Below are 12,592 nucleotides of genomic sequence, written 5' to 3' on the forward strand. Positions count from 1 at the left end.
GCTCGCCAATGGCCAGTGCCGATTGCGGTCCTTCTTCGTAGAGCACATCGGGCAACGAAGACCTGCTAAGCCGGAGTATGTGATGAAGCAGTTTTTGTGTTGTTTTGATCAAGCCTCGCCTGGCGGACTGGTGAAGAAGCAATAGGCTCAGTTGACATCTCGAAAGAATAAAGCATCGACGCCGAGGTCCAGAAAGCTGCAAGAATATGGGCTGTCTAGCTGGCCAAATAGAGTTTGGCTAGCGACAAGGCTGGCCAATGATGGATGACTTTGTGAGAAACAGAGCGGTCTTTACCGTATCGTAATAACGTGTATCGGTACCGTTGTTTTGCAGAATCAGAACGGTGGGTGTCAACACAATGATCCACACACACTCAGAATGGTCAAGTGGGCCATCTTGTAGCAGAAGCACATGCTTCGAGGGATGAACCATTGAAAGCATTGGCTGCGGGTCCTTGCAACATGTCATATGACTTGACCTTCATGCACCGTGATGGACAACAGATGGCAGGAGTATCCAGGATACTGGGTTATGCTGCCACGACAGTCGAAGCCTCAGAAGTGAGAGGGGTGCAGGGGCGGACCAAGCGAAATGGGATATAACAACTTACCTGTCAAGAATCGAATTCAGCTCTCCTACTCGACCAAGTCCTACCAACAAAACATGCTGCAGGAAGGCGAGCATGCTTGCAACCCACGGCATGCGGTCGGCCAATCTCAGAAGTGTGGATAACATAGTGTAGACGCCAAATGCTAGAACAGGTCGAGGTGGGCTATCCCCTTGAGTTGGGGTCCGCAGCTTGTCGTCCTCAGACAAGACTGGAGACGAGGTCGAGACTCGAGCGACCTGATGACGTCTTGGCTTTCGACGGACAGTCTGAATCTCTCCAAGTAGATATCGCAAGAATAGATACATCAAGTATCCATATTGCATAAATCTCCAAAAGAATGCGGCAATTTGTGATTGGCCGTTGGTCGACGAATGATAACGCTGAGCTTCTGATTCAGAAGCCAATAGGCCGAATTTCTCGAGACGGTTCTTCGCATCGTCACGTAGCTCGCTGCCCGTGGCCTTGGGGCGAAGCTTGTCGTCCAGAATTGTTGCGACCTTGAATATGGCATCATGCAGAAACCAGCCTTCGCAGACCTTTTCGGCTAGTGCTTGACCAACGATAAGGTCGGCGATGATGTCCCCAACCAGGACGCGGAGAGGGCCATTTTGCAAATCCTCGGTTGGCAGAAGGATAGCAAGGGAACCCTGGATGAGAAGTTGGCGATATGTTCTCTCGTTCTGTTCTTGCTGTATGAAGGTTGGAGGATCATAGTCGGAGGGCAGCGGACTTAGTGCTGGATGCGGACTCAGCTCGTGGTAGATGCGGCGTATCGTAGGGTGATAAGGCGAAGTGACGGAGATAGACTTCGCCGTGCGGTAGGCTGCGCGACTGTCAGCTTAGGCAACCCCAATCCGTCCCCTTCCTTACCCTCAACGTGTGCTTGTACCAGCAATGGCACCTCATCAAGTAACAATGCTGCAGTATCGACTTTGCGTAGCCTTTGCTCAAGAGCCCTACTGCAGTGAGCGACTATCTGGACTATTTCCTCCACAAAGCCATGGTCGGGTGTTATCTTGCTGTACCACGTATTGACAAAGTCCTTGACGATGATAGCTAGGATAGCATACAACTCTATGTCGACGTCGTTTGAGCTCGTCAAAGGAGGTAAAATGTCTTCGATTGCGCTCGGGTCTGTGTGCGTTACGGCATTCCTGTCGGGGGTGAGTACTCTCTGAATCAGAGACAGGGTGGACGGTAAGAGGGAAGCGTCGGTCGAGTTCGGTTCCTTTACTGGCCTGACTGACCTGGGCCGCGGTGGCTCGACAGGCTTCGCAGGCACCTCATCATCGCTTTGTGCTGCCGCCGGAACAGTCAACTGTGCTATGGGCGCTGCTTTGGATTGGGGTTGACCAGGAGGCTGGATGGGAATGCCCGAGGACATTGTACATAGGAGGCAGAGACTCGGCGGTCATGACGATAGGCTGTGCATCGACTGCCAGCTGGCAATGCAGGGGCAGTTGCTCTACAAAGCAATTTTGGTCAAGCTGCTGTCGTCGAACGCGTGGTCATCGATGATTGGCCGAGCCACGTGCAGCGGGTGCACAGACATGAGATGGAAGTTGCGGACGAGGCTGTGAAGTCCGCCGTAGCCTCGTACCAGTGGTCTTAGTCAGCTTACAAGGTCCTAGTCAGAAAAAGCATTGATTCCATCACGAATCCCAGGCCTCCTGCATCAAAATGTGCTAGACTCACAGCCTTGTGGGAATAAGATGAGTCTAAACTATGTCGAACACTATTTGCGTGGTCCACGTTCGTATTCTCAGGTACCCGTTCGAGCAATGACCCACCTGAGCGTGGACAGGCCCTTGCGGTCTTGACCGGCGGCAGCATTCATGCCCAGTTGCCGTATATCTTCTAGCTCACAATCTGTGACAGTGAACTTCGCTGACTCAAGAATATGGCTAACACACGAGTGCCTGTATGGCTCGATTGTGATCCAGGTACGGCGCTCGAAATATTGTATCGCTACTTCTGACGTCGACATACAGGCCACGATGATGCTTTTGCCATTCTGCTTGCGGTATACCATGAAGATCTGCAGCTAATCGGTGTGAGCACGGTATACGGCAACGCTCCACTGAGCAAAACCACCAGCAATGCGTTAAGCGTACTGAAAGCCATCGGCAAGGAAAATATACCTGTCCACCCAGGCAGCTGGAGACCCTTCAGTCGGGACACCAAACATGCTCGTGATATCCACGGTGAAAGTGGCCTAGACGGCACCGATCTGCTGCCACAGCCAGACCGGCTGCCACTCAAGCACTGCAATGCAATCAAGGACATGCGGGATGCTCTTTTGTCTTGCCCTCCTCAAACAGCCTGGCTGGTCGCTACTGGAACCCTGACGAATATAGCACTTATGTTCGCCGTCTTTCCTGAAGTCGCGAAGCACCTCAAAGGTCTCAGCATCATGGGCGGAGCTATAGGGGGTGACTTCACGAACGTCTACATGGGCCCTGAATACACCGACTCGGCCGGGCAAAAGCACGCCAGAATAGGCAACATGTCACCTTTCGCGGAATTCAACATCTGGTGCGATCCCGACTCAGCTCGGTCAATATTCACCAACCCTGATCTCACCTCGAAAACCACGCTGATAACGCTCGACCTAACGCATCAAGTCTGTGCCACCACAGAAATCCGTGACATGCTGCTCTTCTCCAGAGTCAAACAGGAGCCACCAGCAAGACTAAGGCGCATGTTCTACGAGCTACTGATGTTCTTCGCCAAAACATACGAAGCAGTGTTTGGCCTCAAAGACGGACCACCTTTGCACGATCCATTAGCGGTCGCTGTGGTGTTAGCGAGCATCAACGGCGATCTCCGATCACTATTCAATGATGCTAAGCACGAACGATGGGATGTTGATGTAGTTACAGAAGGTGAACAAGACGGACGTACTAGGGTCACATCGGCCACTGAAGGTGTGTTTATACCACGATCAGTCGACGTCCAGAAATTCTGGGATCTGATAGAAGACTGCATGGCTAAAGCCGACCATGAGACAGGCTACGCCAAATGAACATGCACGGATTGCGTTCCCATCTTCTTCATTGCTTCAGAGTGCTCAGATTTTTGACTTTGAGCATTCTGCATCATCACCGATTGTGCTGAGGGTATAGCAGAGAGAACACGTTACCGTCCGCAAGCAGAATCACTCCGAAATTGAGCAAGAATTTCAGGGTGGTCCACGCCCAAAACTTTATGCTCTGGTGCCCGGACTAAGCCGAGCGGGGATTTCCGGTGACCCGGACATAATGACACTGAGGTACGTACCCCAATTATACGACGAGTAAGCAACGAGCTTCCTCCTGTTCAGGTTGACAGGAGGACTTCGACGGTCACTGCCTTCTAGGCTCGTGGTAAGTTAGCCAGCTGAGAATTTACCGAGAGTTTCTAGAGCAGGAGCTGCTTGTGCTTACGAGAAATATAAAAATGCCGAAGTTCTCAAAGATCGTTGGTACGTTTTTTCCCCTCCGGTTACACCAACTCGTAGCTGGTCTTGAGCTGGAGCTTCGACAAGATTTTATGTATTGACTCCCTCTCTAGACACGATCCTGACATCAAAATACAACAAACCATTTCCGGTGACACTGATACCCTCGGCCATTGGATATTATCTAGGTGTAAAGCAGGGAGAGCGCCAAGCACAAGTTTTGAACGAGATCAGGGCGTTGGGCGAAGGAAATCTGGCACAGGTGAAGGATATCGCAAGTCATCCGAAGTGAATGGCGCTTGGGACCTGATGCTATTAGAATTCGGCGTTCAGGGTTCAGCTGCTGAAAAGCAGGCACATCTGAGTGTCGCCGCCTGGCGGCTTGTGGTGGGTGAAGCAGAAGGGGCTGAGGATAGGATGGCGGATGCTGATGCAGTTTGGATTATGGCTGGTTTTGTGAGTTCGCTAGCTCCTTGAAGACGACAAGGTGAGCACTTTGAAAGTGCTCGGATAGGGCTCTGCTTGCTCCAACATGGCTATAGGTTCTCAAGCAACTCGTGCCTCGGGTGTCGGTCACAGATACATTCTCGTTCATGGCTGCTTACTTGGAGTCACACCTCGTTGTCTTTCCGCGTTGCCAGCCATACGATACCGAACATCTTGTTTCCATTCTCACAACGCCGGGAGAACGTCGCTGCCATGCTACAAACATGGATTCAACTGGTTGAGCTGTCTTCTTTCCCCCTTTTCTGGCGTTGTATGTTCACATCCCACAACTACGGTCCACCAACAACAGTACATCCGTTGATACCTTCGTCCGCTGCTCGATCGAACACTGCACCACACCGAACCACATGTAAGTAAATATATATGGCACCCATTCCGCATGACAACAATGCCCCCCCCCTGCACAAGAACACCTTCCACACCCCAATCAACCCCCAATAACCACACAAACCACCCAGCTAGCATGCCAAACCCTCCCTCTCCAGAACGGGCCCGACATTGGTACAACGCCAACCGCAAAGGCTCCTACGCCACCAACGAAAAATCAGGTTTCATGCCTCCCCCTGGCAAGAAAGTCGAATTCCATCCACCACCAAGACAACCCACGCTCGAGGAGATGAATGCAGCGTCCGGACATCTCGATACGCCTGAGTGGCAGGAGCACATGCGCCAAACGGAGGAGTTGAAGAGGGAAAGTGCCATCGTTAGAGCGCAAAGGGCTGAACAGGAGGAGAGGAGGAAGGTCGCGCTGGCGAATGCGAGGGATGGCATGAAAGGTAGTAGTAGTAGCTCTGCAGGTCGTAGCTCGACAAAGGGATAGGCAGGGTGTCGAAAATGTAAGAAATGTGTAGCGGTGGAGGAGCCGCAGCTGTATCGAGTGAAGAAGCCACTACCTAGGTAATATAGCAGTACAAGTAATTTATCAATCGCCACGAAGTGCCTCAGTAACACATCAGAAACACAGAGTAGTACAAGCTTGTTCGATACACCTATGGCTCTCCTCAAAATCGCTGCTTCACCAATCTCTGCTTCCAACTCAATACAATGAATAACATACAAAATCTGAACGACAAAATGAAAAGCTGAATGGGGTATATGCCTGCTTGCATAGCTGTCATAACTCGTATCGCTGTTGGCCTGCTTGCTTGCTTGCTTGCTGAACTCAATAAAACAACTGATCTCAAGGGACGTCTCCAACCAACTCTTTGCTTCCAACTTGCTCCTGCGCTGATAAACGGTGTGAATGTAGTAGTGGTATCTCTGAAGCTCAATGCATGTATAGTCATCTCCGAACTATTCCTATGCAAGGGATGAAAGCACCCGCCCTTGCATCCCGCCAATTTTAGTCTGTGCTATGTTTCTGCTTCGTCGAATTTCTTGCGGTATTGCTTGTCATCTGTGTGTCCAATGGCTAGGTACTCTGTCGATCAGAATCGACTCTTGCCGGTTTTAAGCTGAATAGGGATACCAGCCGAAGACTTCCTCGGTGCAGCGGTATTGCTGAGCTTGGCAGCAGCTTGTCGATTAAGACGGTTTGTCCTCCATCGTTCGTAGAAGATCTCACGGCTAGCTTCTCGAACCTCATTCCGCCACTCGCCGAAGACCGCGTCCTTGAGCTTGGAGAAATCGCAGTGCTCGGGATTGTATGGATCTGCGAAGCCCCAGGGGAACTTCCTGCCAACTGGACCATTTGCGGGATCGAGCGAGTGGATGTCTGGACTCAGAATGGACATAGGCACATAGCCGCTGTCCATCATCAGACTCGAGAGGGAAGCTTTGGAAATATTTCTGCTGTGGTGCCGTTTCGAGTCTCCGTTCTTCGGGTTGTGCACATCGTCCGAGTCGTCAGTACGCGGCGAACCAGGAGGACTGACATCTTCGCCGTCATCGTTGCCGTTGAGGCCATCTTCATCTTCTTCATCGAACTGGTCATCGCTGTCTCCAGCAATATTGAGTGCTTCGAGAGGATCAAGACCAGCTTGTTTGAGACTTTGCCAGACCATCTGTTTCAGATGTGACATGTGAGCGGTAGTGACTGTGTCGGCCTTGCTGATGATTGGCACAACGGTGGTCTTTCCTTGGAAGCTCTTCAAGACTTGCAGATCGAAGTCCTCGTCCAGAGCACCGATTATGCGAGTGGTCTTTGCGATTCGGCTGGTGGTAGTTGGACCTTCTTGTGCAAGCTGCATGTTTGTATCCAGACGAGAAGGATCAAGCACCATGAAAATGCAGTGTATCTCAGTATCTCTCACACCAGGGGATCTTACGACTTTCTGTTCCTCAGCAAAGGTCTCTTCGAATTTACTTTCGACAAAGGTTGTCAGCTCCCGCAGTTGCAGGTCAACAACACCTTTCTCTAAGCCCTGCGAGTCCCATAACGTCAAGCCAACTCTTTCACGGTCGACTTCGATCTCTTGATAGTGGTAGGTGAAGTTGTGATGAGACTTGATCATCGGGGGAAGGTCGGTGTCCGACGGGCGGCTCGCCTGTTTCCTGGGAGGCAGGGCTAAGGAGCTCTTGAGGAAGTTGATGAACGAGGTCTTGCCCGAATTCTTTGCACCAATAACCAAGATGCTACGGCTATGTCAACAACAACACCTTGTGCTAGGAGTCAACAACTTACTTGTATGGAGTCGGATCCTTCCTTCTGCGTACCCTCCTTGGGCTATTGACAGCGCTGGAGGTGCTCTGGGCATAGCTGTAACGAGAACGATGGGTCATGCTTTCCGACCTGGCATATGGGTCGACAGCATTGTCTTGCAAATTGGTCGGCATTGGCGGGACTGGCGGTGCACCCTGCATGCCGTTGACAGTCCTTGCAAACATGACTGGAGCCGGTGTGTAGTCTTCACCCCCAAAGGACTCGATGGCTTGTTGAGGAGTGACAGTGGGTAATGCTGGTGGTGTGTCCTTTATCGACGGCCTCCGTTCACCTTCCAAGCTCTTCTTCCGTAAGCGAGAACCAGACGACTTGCGTTCACCTAAGAGGTCATTGGACTTTGTCCGTTTGATAAGAGATCCAAAAGAGGTTGTTCGGCGTGCAGAGTCGGAACGTGAAGGGTGCTCGTCGGTTGACATGGTGAGAGTCGACAGATTTGGGGATATCGCGGAGACTTCTCAGGTCGTGACTGCCCTCGACTGCAGATTTGCTCTGCTTTAGCTGCGACGGGAGTGAGAAGCGTGAGAGATTGCAGGGTTGTGGAAGGTGCAGCCCGAGCCAGGGACTGAAAGGCCGCTCGCAGTGCTGACGCCGTTGATTATGCGCAGCCTACGGTCATCGCATTCAGTGTGCCGTACAAGTGATTCTGCTGCGTGCAAACTGTGCATCTACTAGCTGTACTTCTCGATTACAACTGTCACTGTCGGAGCGTATGCTCGAGCTGCAGACGTCGATGGCTTCTGGCGTGGACTCCTGACAAATGTAAGTTTCCTGGGGTACACAAGCTAGTTTATGCAGGAAAGTTCGGGCTTGTCCTCGTTGCCGCGAAACAGTGAAGATCAAGTCTATTATTACTCCGTACACAAACTCTACTGCCCTGCCTTGTTTGACTTTCACATAATGCGCACATCTTTCACTAGAATGATAATCGCTACAATGCTATACCAGCGCTGAGCCTGCATCCTCACACCTTCCACTCGCTTTATGCTATGCCGCAGATGTTCACACCCCTGAGATGTGAGAGCGATGCTGAAACAGGAAAGCTCCACATCCTGTCGTGCCGATGCTAGTCTTTCCTCCGAGGCAGCTAATGCACGTGTACAGACCCTGTCGATTGCTAGACTGAAGCCGGTAGTTGACCGCATTTGCTAGCTGCCGGTCTAGCACTTGTTAGTCTACCACATTCGACTTGCACCGAAGCTTGCATATTATTTCCACGATTGACCTTTTCGTCGTCGTAGACATTCCATCCAGACATCAACCTCAGTCCTTCTCGTCAGGGTATATCATCAGATCGATCTCGCACCGTCCCACCTCTTTCCAGGTGGGCGCTTCTCGAATCTTCTTAAGCATACACGTGTACACATCATCGTCATTCTCCCCAAACATAACGATGTTGTCGTCCTCGCCTAGGGTAGCTAGCCAAGGGAAGGAGATGATACAGTGATTGATATTTCGACCTTTGAGCCCGGATCGCCATTTCTGCGCAATTGCCTCGAATAGAGCAGATGTTGAGTGGGAGCTGCTGAGGACTATCGGCAGGTGACCCTTGCCAAAACCATCCAATCGTGTCCGAATTATTGTCTGAAGAACATCTGGCTCCGGTTCAGGATCTTCATATATGTCGGTGAATGCGGATGGCGTTGGCGTTGGCGATGGCAAGTTCTTACGCTCTGCCAACGGCCGTCGTGTGCTCTTCTTTGGGTTCTTCTTCGACTCCTTACTAACAGTCTGTCGTGTCTTCTTCTTGGTTGCATGGATCTGCTCATACAATTCTTCCTCTAGGTCTGATTCCGTTGTCTTGACTCCTTTTCTAGCTAGACTCTGTTCGACTTTGTCTATCTTAAAAGGCATCTCTTGCCTCAATGTTCGCTCGCGGAGTTTTCGTGCCGGCGGCTTACTGATATGACTGTTCTTGGTATGTTTCTCACTGCTCTTACTCTTTCGCCCACCTCGTGACCGTGTTGTTTTCGTTACTGGTTGTTCGTCCTCTTTTCCAGACTCTTGAGGCTTCTGTGTGGCAAAAGAAGATTCTTGCGGAGATGAGTTGACGTGGTCTGCAAGGAATTCAGAAAAGTCGTCCATAGCACTATCATCAACGACGTCCTGATCCTCGCTGTCTGCAATTTCTGGGGAGTGCTGCTGGTCTGCCTCAACTGACGGATGTAGGCCATAACTATGCTGAACTTTGCTAGGATCTACGTCAGCATCTCTATATATGCCGAGCTCGTCTAGACGCTGCTCTACAGCTGAGCGGTTGGAGATGACAGTGGGTCCGTCACCGAGAAGGTCTCGCGTCTGCGGGTCACTGAAATGGCTCGGAGGAGTTGCAGAACGCTTGCTGTTGACGGCTGTCCATGTCTGCGTGTATTCTTGATGAAAACGATCTTCCACCTCATGTGTTTGGTTGGGTGGTGATTGTTGGTGCGGGGCGATGTCTGCACAAATTGGTTGTGCTTGGGTTCTCTGCAACTCCTTGTCAACGTACGACATGATGACTTTTGAAGTCAAAGCTGAGCAGTTATTGAGGGATTAAAAAACTCGAGCTGAAAAAGCAAAAGCCGCGGAGCGCTGCATCAAATTTCAGCTCCGCACATCACAAGGAAGGAACGCGTCGCGTCGTTCGGTCAGTCGCAACTGCCTTTTCAAGATACTAGTTCTGAAGCAATGCGGGAGGACACTGTAACTGCAGATGCATAGTTTCCGTCTCATTTCTTGGGAGCCCTTATCACGGCTCTGATCAGCGGCCCTTATGGAATACTTTCGTCCTAACCGGCAAACGTTCACCCATCCAAAGCGCACGTTGCGTATGATTCCTCTCTTCCTCATCCTCCGCCGCCTCGCCCTGCTCATTGACTGTGTTAGGATGGATAAGCACGCTCAACGGGCCCCTGTTGATCGCCAGCCACGGCACAAAAGCACCAAATTGAGCAGGTGTGAAGAGGTTCACCTCGAACATGGTTATGAAATGTGGTCCGACGGGACGATCCCAGAATTTGTATATGCGAAGCTCGGGGAACTCCCGCCGTATACGTTCCCAAAGCGCGCGAGCGAAAGCTGTTTCCTGCTCGTCGTGATGGCTGTAGTAAATGTGGATATCAAAGGCGCCACGGATGCCGTTGGCAAGGGGTGTGGTGAATGTGGTGTAAGAGGATGAAAGCTTGTTTGTTTGAGGGTTTTCTATCGACTTGTCGGTTAGCTGTACTTCTGGCAGAGGCTCTTGCTCTCCGTAGCCCTCAAGAGGCCAAGGGTAGGTGTATTTTGCTGGATCCATCTTGATCGATGCGCTGATTGGTTGCGGAATGCTCAAGGATTTTGTATCGTGTCAATTGATGGTGTAGCTCCCACAGGGCACGTCTATAGACAGTATAGAACTAGAGGAGACTATTATTTACATGTTTGTCATAGTGAAATAATTAGGAGTCGGCATCGCGTGGTTGACTAATTCCAGACCAGTGAAGGGAATTTTCGTCATTTGGTGCGGAAGTGATCCGCTCTGGAGCGCGGCTCTTGCGATGGGCGATGTTGCTTTTGCTGGTATCATACTATGTCAATGCATCGGAATTGCCGATGCGCAGTTTGGATGAGCGACAGATGTCGAGAGTTATACGTTCGGCTCGTCTTCTCAGGTATCATGCTTCACCCCTACCCCATATCTTGACCCCTCCATCATTTCTGGCATGAAACAGCCATTCGCCCTCGTCCAGCACAGTCGCATTGTCGATACTTTCCCAAGCACCACCTTTGCTCACCCGAACACTTCCGCTAACCTCTTTGCTCTGACCTGTCTCCAATGGTCGCAACTGGAACACCCACCTCGCTTGATGTGCCAGGCCTCTGGCAAGCGTCGTGTGTTCGAGCTCAAGCGGCGTCGCAGCAGCGTCTGTTTGATGCAGCAGGGCACTGTCAGCTGCACATGTAGCAACAACACCGTGGACCCGTGGTTGTAGTTCGACTAGCATTTGCTGAACGTCGTGCGAAGTGATCTTGGGCTGGCAGGCGAGCAAGAAATCGAGTCCGTCGAAGACAACAATGATCTTGCTGGATCGATTTTGATCAGACAGAGTCTTGATTGCCGTAGTTAGACATCGGTCCAAATCTTTGAGCGTGATGGTTTCAAGCGGCAGTATCCCAGGTAGTTGTCTTCCTGGAAGCGACAAGCCATCAACGTAGCACAGCTTTGAGGATGTCAGAACATCATGCAAATTCAGACCCTAGCAGTCGCAGTCAGCAGCGCGTCAAGCCTAAGTCTTGATATGTAGCGTAGCTTACACATTTCCTGGCAAGTTCGATCCAGGTGTCAAGTGATCGATACACGCTCACAAAGATGATCCTGTTTTCAACGGCGACAGCATTGTCAGGCAAGGCCACCGCTGGTGACTGCCCGTGGTTATGTTGGTGGAATGCAGAAACTAGAAATCTGGTAAGCACCCAATTCGTGGGCGTGTCAAGGACCGACGTCAACAACGTCAACGAGCGCTCGTCTATGCATTGTTGGATGTATGATGCCAATACCGGAGGTATTACAGAGGTCATCTTCACGAATGATGCGAGGGAAATGCTTGACAAATTTCTACGACAAGATGCTGAAAATGCTTGGCAAGCTTGATGGGTATGAAAATTGGAACGAGAATGCCCGCGCCGACTACGAGTCTACAACGGGTTCTGTAGTTGTGTGACTATAGCAATATCCGCTTTTAATCTTGCTGATCGTCCACCAGAAATGCCTCTTCGTGAAATGCCGTATTGCTCGTCAATGTGAGCACAGCATGCTCCTGCAACGGCGCTTCGTGATTGTTCCATTCAATATCTCATCTGGCACATCATCTGCCGTGCGAATCGTGATAGTCTCGTCCCAAACACACAAACACCGCCTTCCAGCCGCCGTCATTTCAGATCTACTGGTTTGCTGGTCCCCGAGCGCCCTTCGGTGTGCCCAACTGGAAGCCGTTCTTGAATTTTCGGTTGACAGTCGACATTGATCGCATTCGGCCGGTACCTTCCCATAATGTCAGTCCAATTCTTGTCTGGAAACATCACGCATCCTCACCTGTGGTCTTCCTTCTCTTAGCCTTCTCGGACCAGTTGTACTTTCTGACCTTGGCTGCTGGGTAGCCGCAGTTTGAGCAAGTGTGCTTTTGGATATGCAGCGATCGTCTACCGCATCGTCGGCAAAGTGTGTGCGTCTGTAATTCCGTCAACGGCCTGCTCGCTTGTCCTACTCTTGCTGGTGCTGACCTTGTTGTGGCGCTTTCCGAAGCTGGAAGTACCCTTCGTCATCTTGACTGTAGTACTTGGTCGACGTGGTAGGTGAAATTATGTAGTCGTCTCTTTTCGCGAAAGACGATGGCCGCAGCCAAAACCGCAAGTCCGAAG

At 51.1% G+C, this 12,592-nt stretch overlaps 6 protein-coding genes across 6 annotated transcripts; 2 read left to right on the top strand and 4 right to left on the bottom strand.

Annotated features, from left to right (window-relative positions):
* Positions 1-607: 607 nt before the first annotated feature.
* Positions 608-1,995, bottom strand: PMZ80_010672 (uncharacterized protein; the record flags this gene model as incomplete). Its single annotated transcript, XM_064879060.1, has 2 exons — positions 608-1,434; positions 1,482-1,995. 2 exons carry the CDS (start codon positions 1,993-1,995, stop codon positions 608-610), a joined length of 1,341 nt encoding a protein of 446 aa, XP_064725221.1.
* A 516-nt stretch (positions 1,996-2,511) lies between these two features.
* URH1 (Uridine nucleosidase 1) lies at positions 2,512-3,636 on the top strand (the record flags this gene model as incomplete). Its single annotated transcript, XM_064879061.1, has 2 exons — positions 2,512-2,554; positions 2,603-3,636. 2 exons carry the CDS (start codon positions 2,512-2,514, stop codon positions 3,634-3,636), a joined length of 1,077 nt encoding a protein of 358 aa, XP_064725222.1.
* Positions 3,637-4,945: 1,309 nt separating this feature from the next.
* Positions 4,946-5,377, top strand: PMZ80_010674 (uncharacterized protein; the record flags this gene model as incomplete). The annotated part of the gene is made up of 1 exon (XM_064879062.1): positions 4,946-5,377. One exon carries the CDS (start codon positions 4,946-4,948, stop codon positions 5,375-5,377), a length of 432 nt encoding a protein of 143 aa, XP_064725223.1.
* Positions 5,378-5,984: 607 nt separating this feature from the next.
* PMZ80_010675 (uncharacterized protein) lies at positions 5,985-7,635 on the bottom strand (the record flags this gene model as incomplete). Its single annotated transcript, XM_064879063.1, has 2 exons — positions 5,985-7,131; positions 7,181-7,635. The coding sequence occupies 2 exons, from the start codon at positions 7,633-7,635 to the stop codon at positions 5,985-5,987; spliced, it is 1,602 nt and encodes a 533-aa protein (XP_064725224.1).
* Positions 7,636-8,479: 844 nt separating this feature from the next.
* Positions 8,480-9,709, bottom strand: PMZ80_010676 (uncharacterized protein; the record flags this gene model as incomplete). Its single annotated transcript, XM_064879064.1, has 1 exon — positions 8,480-9,709. One exon carries the CDS (start codon positions 9,707-9,709, stop codon positions 8,480-8,482), a length of 1,230 nt encoding a protein of 409 aa, XP_064725225.1.
* Positions 9,710-9,956: 247 nt separating this feature from the next.
* On the bottom strand, positions 9,957-10,490 carry PMZ80_010677 (uncharacterized protein; the record flags this gene model as incomplete). Its single annotated transcript, XM_064879065.1, has 1 exon — positions 9,957-10,490. The coding sequence occupies one exon, from the start codon at positions 10,488-10,490 to the stop codon at positions 9,957-9,959; it is 534 nt and encodes a 177-aa protein (XP_064725226.1).
* Between the last annotated feature and the right edge of the window lie 2,102 nt (positions 10,491-12,592).

This window comes from Knufia obscura (assembly GCF_036327395.1).
Source record: "Knufia obscura strain CCFEE 5817 isolate CBS 148926 chromosome Unknown scaffold_19, whole genome shotgun sequence".
Classification (NCBI taxonomy): domain Eukaryota; kingdom Fungi; phylum Ascomycota; class Eurotiomycetes; order Chaetothyriales; family Trichomeriaceae; genus Knufia; species Knufia obscura.